Source organism: Aphelocoma coerulescens, chromosome 5, assembly GCF_041296385.1.
Source record: "Aphelocoma coerulescens isolate FSJ_1873_10779 chromosome 5, UR_Acoe_1.0, whole genome shotgun sequence".
In the NCBI taxonomy this organism is placed as follows: Eukaryota; Metazoa; Chordata; class Aves; order Passeriformes; family Corvidae; genus Aphelocoma; species Aphelocoma coerulescens.
In genome coordinates this window covers 49,959,008-49,983,604 of record NC_091019.1, presented here as the reverse complement: position 1 = coordinate 49,983,604, position 24,597 = coordinate 49,959,008, and the positions used below count along the sequence as shown (strand labels likewise).

At 39.2% G+C, this 24,597-nt stretch overlaps 1 protein-coding gene across 2 annotated transcripts in view; it reads right to left on the bottom strand.

The window, feature by feature from the left end:
* Positions 1-11,119, bottom strand: part of SPATA7 (spermatogenesis associated 7) — a 36,245-nt gene extending 25,126 nt beyond the window's left edge. Inside the window, exons 1-4 of one of the 2 annotated variants that reach the window (XM_069018035.1) lie at positions 11,018-11,119; positions 5,909-5,986; positions 858-938; positions 145-237 (exon numbers count right to left, since the gene is read on the bottom strand). In XM_069018035.1, the coding sequence (XP_068874136.1) occupies positions 145-237; positions 858-938; positions 5,909-5,986; positions 11,018-11,057 (292 nt within the window). In that variant the 5' untranslated portion in view covers positions 11,058-11,119. The remainder of the gene's footprint in view (positions 1-144; positions 238-857; positions 939-5,908; positions 5,987-11,017) is intronic. The other variant, XM_069018036.1, reaches the window with a different exon arrangement.
* Positions 11,120-24,597: the final 13,478 nt, after the last annotated feature.

Here is a 24,597-nt window from a genome sequence, read left to right as displayed (position 1 = left end):
CCACATCTCCTTGCTGACACCAGTCTGGGTTAGAAAAAGGAACAATAGTAACCTTCCTACAATCCAGTTCATTCCTTCTTGGTATGAGCCTATTCTGAGAGACTGAGCTAAATCGAGGGTTCATTCATACATGCACATTTTTACCTTTGGCTGAAAGGATTCTGTTATAATGAAACACCATGTGATCTCTGATCAGGTATTGGCCAGTTAGACTTCGAGAGGAGTCAATGCAGAAAGCTGTAAGATTAAAACATATCTGAACATTAGAGAGGCAAATAAAAGAATACTATATTTTAAGCAGTTATTAACTGCAATTCAAAGTCACAAACTTTGGAACAGTGTTTGCTTAACTCCTTTGCTCAAAGGAAGTTTTTTTACTAGTTACTATTACATTAAATCATCCTGCCTCCTTTTTTTCCCCAATAAGCCATTAACACAATAAATAGCTACAAAAGTGGCTGAAATTGGACTATGAAAATGTTAACATAGAAACTTCCCATTTCTTCACTCTATGCTCTTTTGAAAAAACAAGGTATCTGAGGTGTCAGTATGGCACAGAAGTATACACTAGCCCATGTAAACTACTGACTGTAAAGGAATATGTATGTTACAGCTAATACATATGGAACAGCTTTATATATTTATCTTGCTATCAATTTGTAGCCAGCAGTACAGTCAAGGCAAAACTTATTCCTTAAAAGTATTTTCAGTAATGCATACTAAATGTAGGTACTATTAAACTTCTCCAAATAAAAGCTCAATGCAAAAGTTTTTATTAAAACATTTTAATCATAAAATCAATGAATTCACATAAAAGGAACCAGGTTGACCTTCTGGTTAAATTACATGTTACTTACCATTACTCTTGGTACTTAAGTGTCCTTTAAATGGACTTGCTGGACCACATCTGGGAATGACAACAGGTGAGTATCCACTCGCTTTAACCAAACATCAAACAAAAACCCAAAGTTAGAAAAAGAATACCCCCACAAATTTTTGCAGACAAGAAGGTCTTTCTCCAAAGAATTCACAAATGGTTCTAGTCAATCTTTTTCAAAATCTTATTCAATCATTTTATTATTGCTGAATTACATGTGTAGTTAAGTAACAATCTAAACACCAAGATACAATGAGAGTGCTCTCAGTGGTTGACGGAGTTAAACAGCAGAACAGAGCATCAGAACATGCATTGCATGTTGTACAAGACGGTTAATCTGGTGTCTTAAATTTTAATTAGTAGAGATTGCAGCAAAACAAATCATTCATTTAACAATGTTTTAACATTATTTCTCCAAAGACCTTATAAAAAAGCCATACTGTACTAAATTTTTAATAACTAGGACTAGTATAGGAAACCATAAAAAGTATCATAAGAAAAAAAGAAAATGAAAATCATTATCCTGTTGTGAAATGACACTAAATCTAGATCAATAGATTCAATCTCTTTTCTTACAAAGCATAAATACCAGGGCAATCTTGAATTACTTTCGTACTTTGAAAAGCCAGCCTTTATACAGTACAGGCTTCTGTGGATTTACAGTAGTAGAGGTGGTGTTTGCAATAACAGTGCTCTCACTTCTTTTGCTGTGAAGTTGCCAGACCAGCAGTTGAAAAGGGACAAGGAAAAAAAAGAAGAAAACTACAAATTTTTTCAACACTATCCTGCAACTGCTTTAACTTTATACTGTTACCTTTAAAGCCAAAGGACAACATTCCTGCTCATCTGTGTCAATTGCAAATGGCTCATTCCCCTCACAGTACAATCCTTCCTTATCTCTATTTGTGATTTAAACATACATAGGGACAAAACAGTGACAATTGTTTTAAAAAATACTAAAATTCCAAACATACAGTAAGAATTTAAGAGATTTGTTAGATTCAGAATGTCTCCACAATGACTGCAAACCTTTGCCAATAAAGGCTTTCTTTCCTGTTAAAGTATTACATTTCTCTACCATACACTATTACATACAAGTCGTATTCACGGTCTAGCTGGATCCACCCTGAAACCTGTGGCTTCCTGAATTTACAATATTCATGTGTTGGAAGAATGCAAGTCTTTGGGAGGACCTGAATTTAGATTATAAAATTCAGTTGATAGAATTTTCTCCTAATGATAAAACCTCCCATGCAAATACCTGCAATCTGAATTACAGCAAACATCTGAGAATCAGAAGTGTTTCAGTAAGAGTTGCTGTAATAATCTAAATATTTCACTGTTTTCTGTGCTTCAGAGCTAGGCTATAATTCCAGAGGGAAGCACCTCTGGTATTGTTAGGTAAATGCTTACAATGCCACCTCCAACTCACCCTTATGTGACAGAATCCTAGAAAGGTAAGCATGATCACCTTAAAACAAAGAGAGACATTGCTCTAACTACAACTGATTCTCTTCAAGTGAGCTAAATGACTTTGTCCCGGGTTAAACACCATCAGGGACACTCAGAAAACTGTTGCTTTTACTGTCTTCAGCTGGAGACACAACTGTTCAGCACTGCAGGAAGACCAGACTTTGAAATGGTCACTTGCTTTGCATCACCAGCAGATGGCACAGTGGAAATTCTACCGGAAAACTACTGTCTGCTGGTTCTGTCCTTTACATCTAACTTGTACCCAGCTTGCAGGAAAGGAGAAGGGAGGAAAAAATAAGTATTTCATAGGCAAGAAAAACTGTCAGAGAGCACCAGAAGGGACAACTTAAAAATATTTCTTTGCCCTCTATTTTGACTATGGACATGTAGACAGCACAGAAATCACTCCAAATCCACATAGAAAACCCCAATTTACAAAAGTTCCAAAGGCACGACAAACACAACAAGCTTTCTCTAAAATTTTTTCCAGCTGGTATCTAACGTCAGTAATAACTACATTATTCCAAAGAGAATTTAAAGATATTTTGTTTAAATTATATTTTTAATTTAAAATGCATCCTATCTTAATTTCTAATTTAACAGTATCAAAATAATAAGAAATTGGTGGCTTACTTTTTTCCTATGCAGAATTTATGGAAATATGCAGAATTTATGGAAATGATTTTTCTACAAAGCCATTTCAGATTTGGAACATGAATATGTACCAGCCTTTCATTACCATGCTCTCCCAGAAAAGATTTTAAACACAAGTATTAGACTTACTGTTTTTATAACAAGCATGTACTTCGGTCAGAGCAAAAAAAAATTAAATAAATAAGTACATCTATCACGCTTCACGCTACCCTTACCCACCAAGACTTGCTACTTAAAAGATAATCCATAAAAAATACAGAGACCTTAGGTGGGATACTGGATATAGGCATCTAAATCTAGCACTACAAGACATAAAACCTTCACTTAACTGTGCAGAGACATGTAGACACTGTAATTTCCAAAGGGCAGCTCCCAGACCTTAGCCTGGGTTCAAACAACCCTCAGCCCCAGATGGATTTAGACCTCAGGTCTCCCCAGCTGTTCCAGAGGAATATGCTCATCATTCTGTCAATACGTTAACCCTTTTGTGCAGTGGCTCCAGGACTCTTGCATTCCTAGCTCTATAGTGGCCTCCTGTCAGCTGGCAATGCAGAAAGTACCTCTGTCTCTAACAGACTAGAACTACACCATTTGCATGGGATTTGATCCCTCTGAGCCTGATAAGGACCCAAGCTGACAAATCCTTTGCAAACACTCTAGCCAATACAGTGATTTATAAAGGTTTGGTATTCTTGCTTCTTTCACTGCCAACCTGTCTTCCTTTTTCCTTCCCTAATATCTCAATGCTCTAAACCAGAAATAGTTAAAGGGACATCTTTGTCCAAGTGGATAATTCAGGCAACAACATGCAGAAGGTTTGTGCTGTGAATTTCATACAAGTCAAGGATGTCTATCACTACTACCCTTATTCTACCAACCAGTTTTATGATCTTTTCAGTGGGCTTCCTGCTATGAATTCACTCTTCTAACTCTACACAACTAACAGTACACTACAGCACTAATGCTGTACACATGCAGAGGCAAGAACAAAAGCAGTTTAAATAATCTCTGTGAAATCCCAAATGACTTTGAGCAGTGATGGAAGCTCCTTTAAGCATCTAATCTAGTATGTCTGACAAGACCATACTTAAAGGAATTACATTATGACCCTAAATACATGTTCCTCTCCTTTTGGTACTATGAGAATTTTTAAACGAGAGTACCCATTAATTCTTTATGCTACAAAAATTGTTGTATATATGAATGCAACACAGAAATATACAGAGTAAAGACTGATATCTCAGAGTACATTAAAAGATTAACCTGGTTAAGAAAGTCCATATTGGATTTAAACTTCATTTATTTAAATAAGAAACTAATTTTTCTACTTTTAACTATTTTCCCTTCATATTAGCATGATATACTTAAGAAAAACAAAAAAAAAATTATTCTATTAGTAATACTACTAATGAGGTCTGCTTTCCCTGTAGCTTACATCTTTGTACCATCCCCCCTAAACTCCTTTCAGTGTCCCCAGTTTGCTGCCTTTTCCTTACCTGTGGTCATTCCTCCCCTCAAACACCCCCTACTTGCTCAGCTGTGGCTGACAAGCTGCTATAGAACTACAGTTGATCATCTACTTTAAGCTTCTTTGGTTGCTTATCCTTGGCTGCCTAGTTATTAACCTCTACTTATGTATCTGGGAATGAACACAGAACAGAATGAGTTTCTTTAAAAAATGTGTATTAATTTGTTGGGTTTTCTCCTACCCAGCCAGTAGGTAATACTAATGCTCCTAGTTGTTACTCACAGATGGGTGAAGTTGGCAAATAGATGCAGAACCGGATAGAAGAAAAGGCCAGCAGAGAGCAGACTCCTTCTTGAGGAGAACAGGTTAAAACACAGCAAGTTTCCACTACTTTTCTCCAGCACCTATGCAATCACAAGAGACCTTCAAACATGGCTTTAGATTTAGCCACTTACTGAATGCAGATAGTATTCCATTTTATTTGAAAGTTACAGTGAGGCAAAATGAGCATGTCACCATCACGCCTGTACTTTCTTTCCTGTTCATGAAAGTGAAACAGAAGCCTCTTGGACCCCTTTCTGGTTTCACTGATAACAGAACTCCTATCAATCTGCGAGTATAAAGTCTTACATGTGATGCCAGCTTTAAAAGAATCCCATTTGATTTGTTAATAAACAGCAGAATCCACCAGCAGAAAGAGTAGTCATTATTATATTTTCTGAAGTAAACCTCAATGAATAGAGCCCCAAGACATCACACTACCCTAATTTTGAAATAAAGTCCCAAATGTTCCATCTGAATTTTGCATGGAATCATTTGTGTCAGAGGCAAAATATGATGACAAGGATACACCCCCTGACATGCACTATACATAACTTTCTAAGCCATTAATTAGATGGGTGCTATTTATACACTTACTATGCTGGATTATACAAAAGCTCTTCTTTACACATACTCTCAATGCCTAAGAGTTAGGTCTCTCAGACATTTAGAATTAATAATCTTACAGTATTCTGTATAAATTAAAACCATGCAACCGAAATTATATTTCAGTTTCACGAGTCAAACCCTCCTCTGAAAAATTTAAGAAATCTAATGAAATAGAACAGTAGCCTTGAGTCATATTTGATGAAATCATTCTTTAAAAATATTTGTTAAAATTTTTCTAGCTACAAGCTTCAGCAAGGGAAGTTTTGGACGCAAGCTATTGCTCTATTCATACTCCAAAAGCAGAAACAAACAGCTGTGTGTATCAGTAGCACATTTTGTGATATGAACTGCAGGCAGAAGCAAATGAATTTATGTCAGTTTGCTACAACTACCAGAAAGGAGGCTGTGATTAGGTGGGTGTCAGACTCTTCTCTCAGGTAACAAGTGACAGGATGAGAGGAAATAGCCTTGTAGTGGTTTGGTCCAAGATACTCATTACTGTTTACCTTCTGTGAGATAAGAATTAGGAGAAATGAAAAGCAGGCACCAAACTTGAAAGAATATAAAGAAGTTTATTAACAGACCTAAAAGAAGAAAAAAAAATACCACACCTTCAGAACTCTTCTCCTCCCCCCACCTTCCTCCCTTCTCCCAGTGACAATGTAAAAAGACAACCCTTGAGATGTTCAGTCTGTTTACCACTTCCATAATAACCTTGTTCAGTCCATTTAGGAAGAGGAGTCTCTCTTGCCCCTGCTATGAAAACATTATCACAACGAGACAGCCGGCCGGGTTGGTTCTCTGCTCGCATGCGAGTCCCTTACCCCGACTTGCAGCTTTTCCCACAACTGCTTTCGAGGGTCCACTCTTGAAATTACTGGAGTAAAATTTTAAGGTTGAGCCATTCAGAAACAAAAGTTCTCTTCACCCATCTCTGGGAGCATTTCATCTCTAAGAACAGAGGCCCTTCTCCTTCCCTGGGAGCAAAGGGTCTTCCTCATCTTCATCTTTAGGACTATCTCTGGGAGCATCTCTAGGAACTGAGGTTTTCTCCTTTTCCATTTGGAGCAAAAGTCCTCATCGCTTCCATCTCTCCCTGTTCAAACTTCTCATGAAATTACAGCTGCGTCAGCATCTGCCTATCTCAGCGCAGGTGCTTTTGCTCACAAGTACAAGTTGAACACTCCACCCCCCATGCCTTCATGAAATTACAACGGGTACTCTGATACATCATAGCTTTACAACAGAATTTCAGCTTTAAGCATCTCCTCTTTCTTCTCCCTCAGGTTTTCAGCTCTTCACAGCACTAAAAGGGTTAATCTCACCTCGGCCTTGCAGCTGGAATGTCACTTATTGCTGTTGGTCACATGATCTCTGCTGGACAGCGGGGCAGCTTCAGCTCAATCTTGGCCGAACTGGAGAGGGGGGGATCCGAGCTGCTCCGGCTGCCCACAGCAGGGCTGTGGGGGGGTTCCACAGGTGGAACAGGGCCTGTCAGCTCCAGGATGGCCGTGGCTCGGCCTGGCTTGGTCTGAGCAGGGCCTGGGCCGGGCCCGCTGGCCCCCACACAGGGCCCACAGCCACCTGTCCCAGCACCAGAAACGAGACAGAGACACTCTGCCTCAGGGTTTCCTATTCTTAAGTGTGGATCACAGACGTGGTCACAATTTTAAGTGGCTTAAAGAATTGTCCATATTCAAACTGGGCAGCTGATAGGTTCTGTCAAGTCACAGAGGAAGCTGTAAGCACCCCTTTGCAAGAACATCACTTCCGGGACTATGCTTGCTAACCCATGACAAGCCTCAAGTTTTGCCAGGGGAGGTTTAGATTACATATTTGGAATTTTTTTTCATGGAAAAGGTAGCAAAGCACTGGAACTGATTGTCTGAAGAAGCTGTGGAGTCACCATGCCTGGTAGTATTCAAATAATGTGTAGATACGGCACCAGAGGACACGTTTTAATGGTGAACATGGTGGTGGTGCTAGGTCGATGGCTGGATGAACATAAAGGTATTTTCCAACCTTAAGAACTATATGATCACTGGCTTGGGCAGCACCTCTAGAATTAGCAGTGGCACCAGCAGTTTCTGATTTTCTAGAAGGGTCTGTGAGGGATGGTGTTCTAGAAGTGACTGTATGCTGCTACTCAGTAATATGTGAACAACAATCAATTTTCATTACACAGTTTGGAAACTTCTGTCTTAAAAGTTGCCATGTGTTGTACCAACTCCCCTGTGGGAATGGTGCTATTACTCAAGGGTGGTAGAACACTGGCTCAAGAGCACACCCTACACAACAAACACGTGCTGGCTTCTACTGCTACAGGATACTCTATATTACATCACCCCACGAACATGAAGTCTGAAAGTGTTTCAGTATCTACTGTCAAACTGGCCAAGAGATAAAACATATTTATACCTAAGTGTATAGACACACTTTACATAGATTCTTCTACATATATGGAAAAAACTCTCTTCAGCTAGTATAATCTGCACCTACGAGGATGTCCCCTCCCTCATCCACCTGCTCCTATTTCTACCTGGAAAGACATTATCAAAACTCTAATGCACAGCCAGCCCCACCCAAAATGGAGAGCAAAGAAACCCTGACCCACTGTGCTTCAGAGTTCAGAGAAAGCTGCAGGATATAATCTGGAGCAAAGAGGCTACTAGCATTAATGGTTTGAACACTGTTTACTGTAACAGGTATTTCTCCTGAAGCATGCAAGAAATCTTCAATAAAATGGGAGCAGTTAGGCATTTGAGTCATTATACAAATTTAAGTTATTTGCTGAATGGAGACAGGATTTTAAGCGCATTAAGTGACTAAAACTCACTTAACAGACTATTTGACTAATGGTTAAATTAAGGATAGGTTTTAAGAGATTTACTGAGTGAACGTTTTAATTTGGTAAAAAGTTAAGAACAGTGATTAACATTTCTCAATTTCAGTAAAAATTATCACATTTCAACTAAAACTTCGAAACGCCCTTCCTTCTTTGAAGATATAACTAGATTATTTTTCATCTTTCTTATTGGTCAAAAAAAACTTCAGCTTCTGAAAACAGAACTGGTGCTACCAAACTAGTAATTTAGTAAGTTCAATAAGCTGTTTGTTTAAGTGGCAAAAGAACGAAAAAAACCCCCGTAGTTCACAAGTCTCTGTGATAACACCCTTTCAGCTCTAGTCAGATTAATGCAAGGACTTCCTACAATGCAGGAAAAATCTAAATAAGACGGTGTTGTCTGCAAACATGTGAAGCATTTTAATTTTGTTTTAAAATCCTGGAAGCCTGTGCAAACTGCCTAAACCTAATAGCAGCCTCCATGCAGCAGTAATGATGAGTTCCCCTCATCTGCTGTAAGATAAAAGTGGCACAAATGTGTGTCATTGATTAACAGTAAGTGCACAATGCCGTTAGGTATTGCTGTTCAGGTACATGTTCCCACTGGCTGTGGGAATTACACAGCCCAATGCAGAAGACTGGATTTAAACAACAAAACTGGTTTAAAATTACAGTGTTCAGATTATTTGAGGCCATACTATAAATGTGTGAGTATATTAACTGACTCCTGAAATTATTACAGTAAATAACTTCGAAATTTATATCTGGAATAAGGGAAAAACACAACGGATTAATTCTTCAACATTTCTAGGGGGGGTAAAAAAATCTCAGCATTATTTGAACTTTGACAAGACTATATGCAAATCCTATATATTCCAATATATTTAAAAAAAAATTGTATTTGCTCACTGTTCTTACTAGAAAAAACAAGCCCTGATAAAAAACAAGTATAAAATTTTGGTTCTTTCTCTATGATGAGGCTAAGTCTGAACAAGAAACTCTGCATGGCATGCAACCAGGACATGGAATAGGGTATCCCACCTCCTCTGTATTAACGTTTTAGATACAACTCTTCTGAGAAACCATAAATACGATGTGCTCTCCCCCTTTCATGAACTGCAAGCAACCCAATGCCTGTTCTGCCAACTTTGCTCAGGCACAGAGATTTCCAGCTCAGCTCAGTGTATTAGTCTCTCTGCCTGTGCTAATCCTTGCTCCCAGTAGAATCCTTCCTGCGTGCCTGAGAACTCACACACTGGGCTGTTCAGTCACACACTTCTACCTCCATTGTAACCTCCTATGCAGACAAGCAATGGCTTCCCAATTTAACAGACACACAGTAATTTTTCCCTAGTTTTGAACTTTCTTTTTTTGTTAAACAGAAGTCAGTCAAACAAAGCTTACTACAAGCTGAATGAAATTAAGATCCGGCATCCTATTTATTCCCATTTTATGGTCAACAGACGATCAGCACGCTTTCTGATTGTCTATAAAAATATTTTGACAACCATAAGAATTGTCAGAAAAAGGATGTATTTGTCATAGAACTGCCTTCACACTATGTAAGACAGCATAAAAATTGGGTGCACAAGATACTAGTTTTTGCTCTGAATTTCATATTCCTACATAATATTAGAATTTATGTTCGAACTATACTTTGATATCAGACATCTTCTGAAGTGGCATCTGTCACTTCTCCAAAGATTGGAAACGACACCGAGATGCAACACAACAGCATAACGTTATCTCAAACGCCTCTGACCTTATGCAGCTCTATGTGATCTTGACATTACAGTGCAGCACTGAATAATTCCTACCATTGTTTTACATTATGCATGTAATCCAGTTCATATCTAAAAATATTTTGGGTACTTTCCAAGAGCCACAGTTGGCTTATGCAAGCATTTTTGCATGTTTATGCCTTTTTTATCAGGAATAACAAATGCCCCGAGGACTGTTCAGAGGAACAGGGCATCAGGCCACGGATGGTTAAATGTGGGTAAGTTATCACTTTATGAGACCTTTAAAACTTTTGAGTCTTTTATTTTTCAAGTACACTTGCATTAAAATCCCACCAAACCGAAACACTTGTATCTACAGTCAAACGCCATGGGATGTTGTACACACAGGGTACAATCCATAATAATCCATGAATAACAGCTTTGGAGAAAACGAAAACTGATTAAGAAAAAAAGCTGGCACAGAAATCGGCCTCGCAAACGCGGCGGCCGATGCCGGCAGTTTGAAGCGCTGCCCGCAGCACCACTCGATGCCAGTACAATAAGGAGGCACCGTGCGATGACGGCTCTAGGACAGACAATTCCAGGCCCCGGCTCTCGGAGGATTACAGCCCGTCACGGGCTGTACGCGTCCCCTTTCACACCCACGGCACTTGGCCCTTTCCACCGCCGTCCACCGCCCCGCCCGCTCCCCACGCGGGGCGGCCGGGCCGGCACAGCTCGGGGCGGCCGCGTGCGGCAGCAGCGAGGCGCGATCCCCCCGAGCGCCGCTGCCGGAGCCACGGCGGCTCGGGCGGCCCCCTGCCCTGCAGGCTCCCTGCCGGCTCCGCGCCATCCAGCACCGCGCCAGCGGGGAAGGAGGAGGCGCCGCCTGCCTCCAGCCCCGGCCGAGACGGGCCGCGTCCCACACTCCCACGGCCGGCAGGGAAGAGAGAGGCCGGAAGGCAGCGCATCCCCCGGGCCGGCAGCCCCCGCCCCGCCGCGGCCAGCGCTCCCCGCTCCTCCCGGAGCCGCCACCGAGTCCCCCGCACCTTGGCTCCGCCTGCCGCCGCTCTCCACCTTCAGCCCCATGATCCCGGCCGGGCCCGAAGAGGCGGCGCCGGCCGGCGCCCGGCTCGGCGGCTGCGGCGGTTCGTCCCGCGCTGCGGGGGGGGCGGGGCGCGGGCCGGGCCCGCCGGGCCCCGCCTTGGCCGCCGCGGCGTTGCCATGGCGGCGGGAGCGCGGCGGGAGCGCGGAGGCCTCGCCGCGGGCGGTGCCCGAGCCCGCAGCCCCAGCCCGGGCAGCCGGAGGGGCCGCATTGCAGCCCGGGAAGGTTTTGTCCCTCTCGGTGAACAGGCCCTCATTATCTAAGCCTTTTTCTTGTAGACTTGACGGGAAGTTGAAGAATAATGAGTGCCCCGGAGAAATTTACGGCAAAGTGCTCATATTTCAGGGAACGAGTGACAAAGCGAGAGCCTAGAACGTTCCCAGTGCGTTACACTGAAGAAATTAATTCTCAATGTCTTTGAAAATGAACAGCACCTTAGAAATGAACCACAAAATAAAGTTTTGAAAAGCAGCCTTTGATCCCACCACTGATTAATGTATGCATGCCGACGTGCTGGATTGAACTTTCTGAAGAAGCCATAGGATTTATTTACATTTTGTCTGACAGGTTGCTATTTTCCTTAATGTGAAATCTTTGAGGGCTTTTGTACTTTTTGTGTGAAGATTTTTCTCACTGACCGGCCAGGGGTACTGCAGTCCCCTCCATAGACTGACACGTCACAAGTTGTCCCAGATGGAGGGATGTTCCCCTTTAGTATCTAGAAATGAGTATTAATTACAGGCTAAATACAGTGTTTTATGTGATTTGTTATGCTTCCTTACATGCTAGGAAAATTAATTTGAATGTAGTTCAAAATCATAGCAAAATCAAGGGAATGTTATTTGAAAACAACTTTTCTCCCTTATTTCTGCCTCAGTCAATGCTCCCTCTTGGTCACGCAAACATACATGCTGGATGAAACCAGTAGTTTATCTACCCCAATACTTTGTGTAGACTCTACAAATACTTCAAAAAGCTTTTCAATAGTATTCTGACTGTTGAATGTTGTGATGTCCCTTTTAATTTTAGATATACATGTTAACTACATGAAGCACTCCTTGGATGTGGCCTTAGTTTCTGTGCTTTATGTTGTAGTGATCATTTTGGCAGTCTAATTCTGTTTTCTGTAAAATCATCCTTAAATGTAGTTGTTGTCAAATTTGTCTGGGAGTGGTCGGGGAGGGAATATATGCCTTGGAAACTCATCGGTCCTCCATCCTCTGGTGGTCCTATCTTTTTGACTGCTTTTCATATAGAAGCATCAGTTGCGGTGGCATTTCAACTACGTCAACCATAAGGTCACAAACACCTCACCTTCTTGTCAAAGCAAAGTAATTTGATAGCATTTTGTCATTTTCTCTTATGTCTCTTGGATCTGAGGTCAATGTCTTGGAAAGTATCTGCCCAGAAAAATCTACAAAACCAAGAAACCACAATCCCAGTATTTGGGTGTGGTGGGTATTTTTTCTTGTGTCTTTGTTTGTTTGTTTAAAATTTTGTCTTATTTGGATTTTATTTGTTTTGTTTATTTGTTTTTGTTGTTTTTTCTCTGAAGCAGATTGTGTGTGAAATTAGAGATTTGGGGAAAGGGCTTTAGGAAGTTAGTTACCATCATTCTTGTGTTTCAGGGTCTCTGGTTTATACTTTGATACAATTCAGGTTGTTAAATCTGTAGATTTTAGAGGCAGAGATAGTCTTTAAACTGTTTCCATTTCAGATACCTGAAGATACTGGAGAGAATGAAAATAAGTGTGCAAGATTCTCACCTCTACATGGTTGGCTGTAATACTCTCTCCTACAGAGATCATGTCACAGAAAACACTTGTCTCTGTTTGCTTTTTCCTTTAAAAAAAAAGCTCTCATAGTCCCATTTCTATACTTTTTCAAGATTTTTTGTTTGTTTGTTTCTTTATCTGAATTCTGAATATCAGGTTCCCAAATTCTCAGTTTGTAGTACTCAACATACAGTGTTAGGCTGTTCTGTACAAACCCATATGACAGATTTCTCACAGTCTCTTCTTTATTGTTCCTATACTTTTTTCCACTATGTAGATAATTAAAACACACAAACTTAAGCATTTTTAGAAATATTCCCCTGGTTTCTAGGCAACGCTGAGGGAATGTAGAGATTTCCACTTGTTCCTTCTCAGTCAGCAGTCACATCATTGTAGAGGTGTCCTGTCTCTGAAATTTTTGACCACAAGTGGCAACACATACCAAAGCTTTATGTATTTCTAATTGGTCTCACTCATGGGCCTTAGACCTTTGGTGGCCTTTGGCCCCATTTGGTCTGTGAGAGTATATATATTCTGAGTGGAATTAAAAAGTAACCCAGATGTATAATGGTGCTCACATTAAGTCCCCACAACATGCACTAAACTAAACTAAAAAAAAAAAGCCTTAACAAAAATTGAATCACTCCTGGACTTTGATCCACTCATACAAATGCAGAAATAAGTTACACAGATCACTGCAGAGATCTTACCATTGTTGAAGAAGCAGTAACGTCAAAACCTTTAAGATTTGTCCTTTCCCAATTTGAAAAGAGGAAACACGGCAATCATTGTTGCTGTCTACCTTTTTCAGCAGGTATTTCCCCCTTTTCCTTAGAATGCTTTACAACAGAATATGGTTTTAAAAGGCACCTTCACTGGGAGGGAAGGAAAGCAGCAGGAATATGAGAATCACATTTGCAAATGTAGGTGGGCATCTGTCCTCACCCTGGCATGGACTTAGGGAACAATTGCCTTCTTGTCTACTATCTCTGTCCTCTGTATCATCCAATGTAGATACCTAACTGCTGTGAAAATGTACATTTCATAGTATTCAGCAACAAACCAACACAGAGAAAAATATTTCCAAAAGAAAAGGAAATACCCCATAAGATGTCCACTTTCTTTTGCATGGTTAGCCCAGACAGGAGAAGTTTGCTTTCCTCTGAAAAAGACTGTGTGTGTCTGGCAGGACCTCAAATGTTACCTGCTCACTTGGGACAGAGATCTGTTCATAATGCCAGGACTTTGCTTTTGTAAGATTTTGCTTTCTTGGAAAACACAGTTTGTGCGTACCCTGAAAAATTAAAATCTGCAGTCCTTTGGAAAGTCTTCGTCTCTTTCTTCTTTCATGCTTCTTTTCCTTACAGCAGTCAAATGAGCCTATGTATGCAGGCAGGAAACAGCCCAACAACCAGATCTGCACACCCTATTCACAGAGTATTCTAGAAAAGTCTTAAATTCATCACAATATGTACTCAATCATGGAAATAAATCCCTAAGTGCCCTATCTCAGTGCAGATTGTCACCTGCCTGTGGCTTGGTGTGACAGTGTTCCAAATCCCTTGTCACTGAGTTGCAGCAATTCCCACCTGGCGCGTTCAGACCAGGAACCTTGCAGTCTGATCCCCTACAACTAACGGGAAATAAAAACATTTACCTGAAAGATTAGAGGACATGGTATCTTCTAAATGCATTTAAACAGGCTGGCTGGTCAGTTTTCTTTTGCTACTTACTTAGGAAATTCTTTTGTTGAACCAATGGAAGTAGCTCTCAGACAGCTGGTGTGAGGGGAAGAAAAAGACTTAATAGCTACTAAAATACGTTGTTTGCTTGTTTTCATTTTTTTTTTGTTTCTTTTAAAGGATTACTTTTCCAGGAGGGATGGTAGGTTCTTTTCTGCCTTGTGTTTGCTGCATGTTCTTTGGTCATATGGTTCTTCAAGTTATTTAAAATCATGTACAGTCTTGAAATATCATTGCAGCTTCCTAAATGATGGAGAGTTATGTATTTTGGCAGGGTTGCAGGCTCCTTCTCTTTCTTCATCACAATGCATTTAGTTGTTTTGTTATTGTCTGTATGGCAGAAGTAGTCACAGATTTTTGTAAAGCTAGGGCTCCAGTGGGAAAGATGATGCAGAAAAATTTCAGAGGAGATGATCCATATCTTAAAAACTGTAGTTTTTAATGCCTTGTAATTTTAGAATGCAATAAGGGAGCTAGCCTAAAATAAAAGGGAATGTGATAAGGAAGATGAGGGCAACCATGGGAATATATAAGAATATAAAGTTTCTGTGAACACAATATTAAACTTCCATAAAATGTATCAATTTAGAAGAAGAAGTCTGCCCTGCAGCATATATAGAATAACTACTACAAAAACCCCTTCAGGAAGCTGCTGTGCAGATGTACACTATATAACTAATCTTTCTCTTTAGATCTGTACAGAGTTTTATAATGCATCTATCCTGTGATACAAGACTACTTTTAGATGTGTCAAGTAAGAAACCTGTGTAAATTGTATGAGATGTTATTCTTAGATGTAATGCAATATCTAGTAGCTGGGGTGACTCAATATTTGCTTATATTTCTCCTTATATTGTGTCATTTTCTGTTTATCTACTGTTCCCATGAAAGTTTGCAGACAGAAGGCTTGTAGGTGAAAAGCTGTCCTTTAGTAGGGCTGACTGCTGAGAGCTGTTCTTTTCTCATTACTTTAATAGAACTATTAGGTATGAAAGAATAGATTGGAATAACTAATGAAATAGGAATTTTAAAGGGAAAAAACCCCATGTAAATGTCATAACCCTGTTGTCTAGACCATAAGAAATTATTTATTTTCTAACTGATTTACCTACTGTGATATATGGAAATGCTTGCTCATGCTAATTAATGAGAAACAGGATGAATTTTTTTTATATTTCAGTGAAGATCAGAAACTTATGACTCAGATTAGACATATATAAATCATACAACTGCAGTAAATTCAGTGAAGCTATTCCTGCTTAGGCTGGATGGATCATCTATGTCTACCCAGCCCATGTCAGGCAGACAAAGAATGTCAGTGTGGCATTTGGTGTGGCCCATCTACTTCCTACACAGCTACTACAGCATGCTCAGGCTTGCCTGGCAGTGTGCATGCTTGAACAAATGGGATCCTCCATGCTAAAGAGAGTTCTTTCAGCTTTGTCAAGGTCAAGAAGAGAAATTCTCAAGGGTATCTATAGAATTGCCAACAAAAGAAGACACAGATATACTATGAATTTCCAAAGCACTTAGACACATTTTCAATATATCCATGAATGTGAAATACAGTTTTACTAGAAATGAGCTTAAATTCCCACTAGGAAGAATTTGGGGGTATTACTTATCCTTTAAAAAGTACTGTAATGTTTATACATTAACTTCATAAAAGCCTGTGTTCAATACAAACTGGAAGATGAAGAAAACAGACTGAGAAAATAGCTGGCATGCCAAGTTTCATAAGTAATAGCAATTTTGGTCACATTAACCACTTCTAAGTATATGTGAAAGAAAGCGATAGGCAAGAAAATGGCCAGAATCAAAATGAAGTGTGTGGACTTTTAACTATTGCAATGAAATCCTTCAAAAATAGTTTTTCTGTGGAATAATTTCATTAATACATAGAAAAAAATCTTAGGAAGAATTACTATAAGTACTTTCTGTTATATTCTTTAGGACTTACTTTCATCTAAAAGTTATGTTCCAAGGAAAACATCTACTACACACTAAACTTGCATGTTTTTACTGACATCATAAGATTTCAGGAATATTCAATGTTCCAATTTAGACAGAACCTGAAATTTACTGGTTTAAAATTTGCTATAAACTCCTTTCTGCCCCTTCTGTCCATTAATATGTTACATGTATCAGAAAAGAAAGGAGCTTCAGTTTGATGGATGTTTCACAGGCCCAAGGGCCAGGATGCTCAACATCTATTTATAGCTTTGTCAGTGACACTTGTGACCTTGTGTACAGAAATTTGGATGTCTCAGTAGGTTGCAGTCTGAATCACCTTATTTCATAGTTGGTAGTAAAAATGGAGGCATTTGGATTTAGTGCATTCCTCTGCATTTTTGAGATGAGTCTTTTCGTACTCTGTTTATCATCAATAGGAGCAGAAATGACATCTATCCTTTGAATAATAAATATCAGAACTGCAGATTACATTATATGGATAACACCTATACATAGAATAATATTTTTCCCTAAGGTAATGTCACAGAAGCCAGCAGGGCCTGTGATTTTTAATATTAAACAGGAATATCTATAATGGAGTATAGCAATTCCACACAAGACTAGAAGAAGTTGAATTTACTCTGAGTAAGCAAATCAGTTATACAATGTAGAAAGAAAGAAAAATGTGATTAGGATGGGAAGTCTTATGTGTTATAATGGCTTATTTAATGAAAGACAACATCACCATATAAATCTCTTTCATAAGCTGTTTAATCTCTGTTTTAAAAGTTGCATGTATTTCTTCTTGCATCTCTCCTTAAAAGTTGCTCAAAAATTCAATTCTTTAGAGGAATGCAAAACCTTTATACTCATGATCAGTGTATACGCAGTTAATGTTGTGTCTCAGGTGGAATTAGTCTCATGCTCTTCTGTTCACTTTTCTGAAGTTAGGATTTCCCCCAGTGCATGCTTTTCTTCATATATCCTAGTAAGATCTGTGCTAGAAACTTCTACCTGGTTGATATGAATTTTATTTTCTAAGACTTTTCATGTTCATTTAATATTCCCATGTCTCATTCTCCCTGTGTCATCTGCTCTTCATAATGACAATTCTTCTTTCTCTTCCAAGGTGTGCCTCTGCACTTGGTGCTGCTAATAGCAATTGTGTTCTAATCTGTACCACACAAATCTACAGTATTAGTAAATACTCTTCAAATTATAATATGCATTGGCAATACCTTTCAGTTTCTGTTATTCTTACATCCCATATGTTTGCACAACTAGCTATTTTACAGAATGTACTACGAAAGTATCAAACCTTTTCAATATTGGTTTTCCAGGATCATCACTAATAACTTCAATCCTTGTAGTTTACCTATCAAGAAAATATGTTTTTCCTCCCTTTTAGCTAAGTGCATCTCAAACCCTTCAGGTTCTATTTGATTAATAAACCTATTAGCTTTTGTTGCATTTACTGATTACTTCTGCAAGTCCTTTGTTTTTGCTTTCTTTAAAACATATCCTCGAAGGGTGCTGAGGTCAAACCAACAGGCCTGTCCTTACCTGGATAATTTTCCTCCTTTCCAAACTATACTGTACTCACAGTTTTCCAGCTATTTAGTATCACCTTGAGCTTGGTTGCTTGGTTAGGGCAAGTCATGTTCCTCTCCCAAGTTTTCTTTTTTCAGTTATCTCAGAACTATGGAAGGATTTCTGGAGAATCTTCATTGTGTTATGAAGATTCTTGCTATTTCTGATAGATAAGGACCTTCATCTGTGAAGGGCTAAGACACCTGACAACCATGAGGCAACACACTCTTCAGTAAGTACCCAGTGAACTATACATTAATACCATGGATTAGAAAATATTAGGAGGTTCTTTCCACCTCAATGGAAATTATGGGAAAAGAATTTCTATTCACTTTTCTGGAGGTACAGTAATTTCATGCTTAATAGTGTGTTCTAATCACATCTCATAAGTATGGGGGTTTAAGAGATAGCAATTTAAGACACAAGTTACTTGACTGATTAAAGCTTAATGCCAGTTTTAAGCAGCCTTAGTTGTTCTTGGTCTTAGTGACATTAGCAATTCTTGAGGTGGCATAAAATATCTGAAAAGGAAGATGACATAAAACAAAGCACTCATGATCAAAATAAAATGGAAATGAATACAAGGCTCCTTGTAAGACTTTAGAGTCTATAAAAGAATGTTTAATTTACTGAAAGTAGAGTAAGACTGCTTTTTTGGGGGTGGTAATTTTCATTTGAAGATTTCACTGGCCATTTCTTTTGCATTCCAGAAGATTTTGAGGAATACATTACTGGTAACTAACTCATGTTAGCTGTGTTATGACTGCTGCAGTGTTACTGATTTGAAAACTCATTTCTCATATGATAAAATGTATAGCTATATTGGTTTACTGTTTTCAGTTCCCATGGCAGCCTCTCCAGCTCTAAAGATGGTATCAGCTGTCAGACTGATATGTATCCAATGGTTGCAACAGCTGGATTTCCTCCTACCACTATGTGTTTGTTTTAATGACATCATCCCTAAAGTCAAAACTGAAATATTACTCATTTTGGAAAACTTCATGACAAACAGCTACAGTCTTAGAGAATATTAATGCACAAAGAACCTAGTCCCTGTATCTCAAAATCTGTTGGTCTGTGTTCATTGCATAAACAAAGAAAAAACCCACTTGTTTAAATATCCATCCCAAGCCAGTGAAGCAGAACCAGGTTCTATGTGCCATGAATATGACACAACTCTGAAGGAGAAAAAATATGTTTAAAAGACAAATACTAAATATCACTTCATTTGTTTCAGAGATTGTCACAGCTTAAGTGATTACTGCTTTCAGTGTTTCTGAGAATTTCCTAGAAGAAATGGGCAAACAATAGGTTCCCAGCATTTCTGCAGTTTACCTTGAGTGAATGTCTTTACCCAGTTATGAGAGAAGCAAAAAGCATTATGATGTTTAAAAGCACTGAGCATAATGCAAAAAAAGATTGCTTTCTAATTAGATAAAGTTGAAATAGGTCTTCAGTGAACATACCTGTGTTTAATTCAGTTTTGATCACTGCTTCTCAAGACAGTGGATTGAAGATCAAAAAGACAAAGAGCATTATGGGAGTCAGAAAAAGGATGCTGATGTATGACGTTAAATTGACATGTATAAATTTCTGTGATTACACAAAATGAAAAATTGAAGAGCCTTTGTAATTTACTCTTTTTGGACTGTTAAAAAATCAAGAATGAGATATTTATTATAATTAAAAGATGATGCTATACTGCCAGAAAGTAATATGAAATTGCCAGCATGTTTAATTTATAGAGGTTTGTGGTAATTGAGGGAGAGGGTGGTTTTATGCAAAGATTTGGTATTGAATAAATGGCTGGAATAACAGGTATACCATTATCAAGCAAAATGATAATTACAGTTATATGTATGCTTGTTTCTTATACTATTTCTTTAACAACAATATTTTTCAGTATACCAGTCTGGGTTCTTAGATCATAAAATTACCCATTTTTTTCTGATTAAGTGGTTGGGTTTTGAAAAATCTCTTTTTCTCTTTGCACTCTATTCAGAATTCTCATGAAATTAAATGAGGTGCTAGACCATTCTATGTAGCAATTAACTCATCTCTAGATGGCTATAATAATATTTATTCTAAAGGATTTTCATTATTCACTTTAGCTAGTGGACTGTTTTCAGATACTCAGCTGGAAGATGCTAAATAAAATAGAATTAGCTGCATTATTTTTCTCGTTGAAATATCATGTATAGGCACTGGCAAAGGCAAATTATTGATCTATCTAGCAAGGACCTGTAATAGCAAACTTCCATGCCTCTCTCTTTATATATTTAGCAGCATCTAATGTTAGTTGAGTCCAATTTATGCAAACAGTTTTATAACCACAGCTGCTCTGAGTTCCAACTCAGCATTCAGAAAACTTGTGCCATAAATAAACACCTGTGCTCTACTTCTGAACTCATTGGCAATGGAGTCCACCATTACAACTTTGTGCAGATAGAGAATTATGATAGTGGCAGAGCCTTCATTCATTTCATCATCTTTCTTTACTCAAAATGCTGGCCAATAGAGTTCTCTGCTAAATTCTTCCCTTCTTTAATTCCACTGGCATGGTTACAGTACTGATTGATTAGGTGATGTGTGCTTAAGAGATCTGCAAGGCATTTAGGTGCCTACCTACCTGACACTGAGTCAATTGTCATTGACTCAGTGTTACTTGCCTAAATACCTTTGGGAACTTGTGAAACTATTTCTTTGAGACAATGAAAAGAGAAGAAGGAAAAAAATATCCAGAGTGCTTTCAGACTCCTTATCTGAGTTGTACATGTCTTTTGTAATACAAGCAATTTAGATCCAACTGTTCAATAACGTTAAGTCTCTGGGATCTAGATATTGCCTACCTCACATTATTTTATATAGTAAGAAGGCAGATTAGAGTTGCTAAGTGGGATCTTTATAGACAAATACAATGTAAAGATGTAAAAATACATCGTGGTTTATATTATTCCTTTTAAACAGAAGATCTCAAGGCTTTTCTATGCATTACATACAGAAGTAACTGCAGCTGTTTTAGAGCTGTAGGGATGCATTCCTGAATTACTCCGTAAGAGTCTTAAAGGAAGTGTTCATTCAAAATGTAAATGTATAAAGGAGGCTGCCTGCAGACAACCTGCAACTGTTAGCTTAGGAAGCTAATGTACGTTACATTTTTCCATTCTTCAACATGAAGATATGTTATCTTCAAAGATATATTATAGTTCCCAAATCACATAAACTCTTTTCTGCCTTTATATTACCAGAATACAAATGGTCCAGAACCTTATTATAATTATATACAGTGACATATTTCTTTTGATGTGTAGCTGAATGAAATGCATGTCACCTGTTGGTCTGTAGGCTATAGCAGATCTGCTAACTGTGAGAAGTCACTGCCTATGGGTTGATTCACAGTGAGCTTCTCACTTTGCTGAGAATATGCCATGTGTGAATAACACTGCATTCTCTTGCCATGTTGCATCTGAACTGTTGTAATTCCACTACATCATCTCCCACAAAATACTATGAAACAGTTAATGAAATGGAGAATGGTAGTTGTTTTAGAAGGTGACATTACGCATTAGGATGAATCTAATCTTTTCAGTGCTCTATTTTTACCAAATCTACTATATTCCCCTCATGGGTTTGTATTGGGGGTTTTTTGTTTGGTTGGTTGGTTTTGGGGGTTTTTTGTGACTCTAGATGCATGTGTATGTACAATTTGTGTAGAAACTCAAACTGAGATGCACCTACTGTTAGGCTACACATCTTCAGAAATGTAGCAATAGCTTTTTCCTTGTGAGTCTATTAGGACATTCAGTCATGATCTGTTTTCATGATTGTTATACTGCCTGACACACTGTTCCTACTATTAATATTAATGATTTCTTACACTCAGAACACAGCCCTCACTCTTCCTACAACAGAATAATAATTTATTGATTTTGATTTTGCTTGAAATATCATCCTGTTTCCAAGTAATTTTCCCCCTGAGAGTTCCTGCACTGAAGGTGGCAATGGTGTGCAGATACAGGGACACAGGCAATTCCCAGTGTTAACCTTCCAAAAAATGGCTAAACTAGTGATTGCAGAAGTTCTACGTCTGGCTGAAAAAATGCATGTCCTGGACTACAAGGTTGAGGGAAAACAAGGGATAGTGCTGGGAGTGAAACTCAATAGAAAGCCTCATCTCATTCCTTATTCCACAGCTCCAATCTCAGTTCCATTGCTTTCACATTTTGGGAACTGCTTCTTACTACTCGAGCTGTGTGAGAAGTATGTTACTGAATTTAGAAAGTAGTAGAACTCTTCTGAGTACTGTAAAAGTGATGATGATTAATACAAGAGTTGTAGTCAGCCCTTCAAATGCTCAGTATAGCTTCTTCCTTCCCTTGCTGTTCAGAGTAGAAAAGAAATAGGTACGACTGAAAGCTATAGGAGGACTGGTCACAGTGAATGGTGTTTGTGCAGACTGTTCCTCCCTACTTTAACTGTTCTATAGCTGCATTAATCCCCAGATTTCAAAGGCTGCTGATATGATATATTGCATTGCAAAACACTGAAAGGAACAGCTGCTGTTAGTGGAATACTTGATTCTAAGAAATGTGGAAGTTTTCAGTTAAAATGGGTGGTAAGGCAATGCTTCTGAGACCAGCATTAATGTCTTTGGTGTGTATGGCCCCTGACCCTGCCCCACTGGCTGATAAGACTGCTGTCACGTCTGTGGGAGGAAAGGTCAGAGCCCAGCCAAAGCATTCTTCCCTGTAGCTATATTAGTTCTACTGGTCCTGCTGAGTAACAAGAAAATATGCAGGCCAGGCAGCAGCATGGAAAATAATCAGAACTCTTGCCCAAGATCTCTGTGTCTTATAAGTGCAAAACTTTGTAGGTTTATTTCTTATATCTGGAGGCTTTAAACAAAGGAACATTAGAGCAACAAGCATATACATAAAACTATGGAGGGGAGGGGGTTGCCCTGTTTTCCTTTCCTTTCTACTCAAGCAGTGCAATTTTATACTATTCCTTAAATGACCCTTGCATATGCAGGTGTGGTTTAATATATTTCTTCCACTTATTTATCCCTTCCACTCATTTGTCCCTCATTCTGTCTTCAAGCTAGGGAGTCTGTCCCACCCATTTATCCTTACCCTTCTCATGTCAAAGCCATCTATTCTTCAATCTTTCATTTGTATTTCAAGTGTTGGGGTTTTCCTGTTCCATTCTGACCTCACCGCTAACATGGTTCTCCATACTTCTGTCACTATGCTCCTGATGTTGATCACCCTTCATCCGCTGCCTCTGATTTTCCCTTTCCGGATATTTTGTGTGCTACTCTTCCTCCGTGCCTGCTGCTACGTTCTTTCACAAAGTCTGCATTGCCACTGCACTGGCACTGCATTGCCTTGGCAGGCCGGTCTCTCACACGGGCCATGGACGCTCTTGCCCAGCGGGGCTCGCAGCCCTGTTCCCCGCCCCAGCCAGCGCCGGGCGCTCCCAGCCCCGGTCCCGTGGCACCGGTGGGTAACAGACGGCCAGAGGGTGTCCCTGTCCAGGGTCCTGAAAGCTGTTAGCAGGCTGGGCTGGCTCCTGCCTCCTCCCTTCCTTTCGTGGCTCTGCTACTGGTGTGAATGGCAAAGAAACGTAGGTATCTCCGAAAGCTAACTCCCAAATTTCCTGTTTAATATGGAGGAAAGTTATCAACTGGCTAAGGTAGAGTTTCATGTACCTATCAAGTAAGAAATCTTAGCAAAATGACATGAGGGAAGAGAATAGTACTGCTATAAAATGACTTTGGTGGCTCATTTTTATTAATCAGGCTTAATATTTTTGTCAGATATCAGCCTTTGATCTTATGAGGATTCTTCAGGGACATCATGGAAAAACTGAGAGCCAGATTGTAATTCTCTCATGAGTATGATTCAGGAGTAATTGAACTGAAGTAAAATTAAACTAATGTGAAACAGATGTAAGTGGGTTCAGACAGACTCAGTACTCTGCAGCTTTAGTTAATATTTTCTTACATGGCAAAAAAAAAAAAAAAAAAAAAATCTACAATATACTAATACACTAATGATGTGCAGGTACTTTTCCAGATAGAACAAAAAAGTGAGGGAACATTATTGTCCCTGCTGGCCATACAAAGAGACTGATATAAAAGGTGTCTGAAAGCTGGAGTCTGGTAATGAGGAATGGGTACCAGAAAAGAGCCAAGGATGGGGAAGGTGATTACAAACTATGAACCAGGTACCTTCTCTCCTCTTCTGGCACTTAGATGATTGATGTGTTAGGATGTGAGAGGCAGGATCACAGTGTATTCTGTTTAGTGTCACTGGCCAAAGGAACTGCAGACAGGCTGTGGTGCCATCCCAGAAAAGGTTATTACTGATGTGTAGTTGCCTCAGGCAAATTCACTGTTTTCACTGAAACCATTTCTGCCAATCAGTAAATTTTCTGTTCTGTGGATTAATCCATGAAATAAT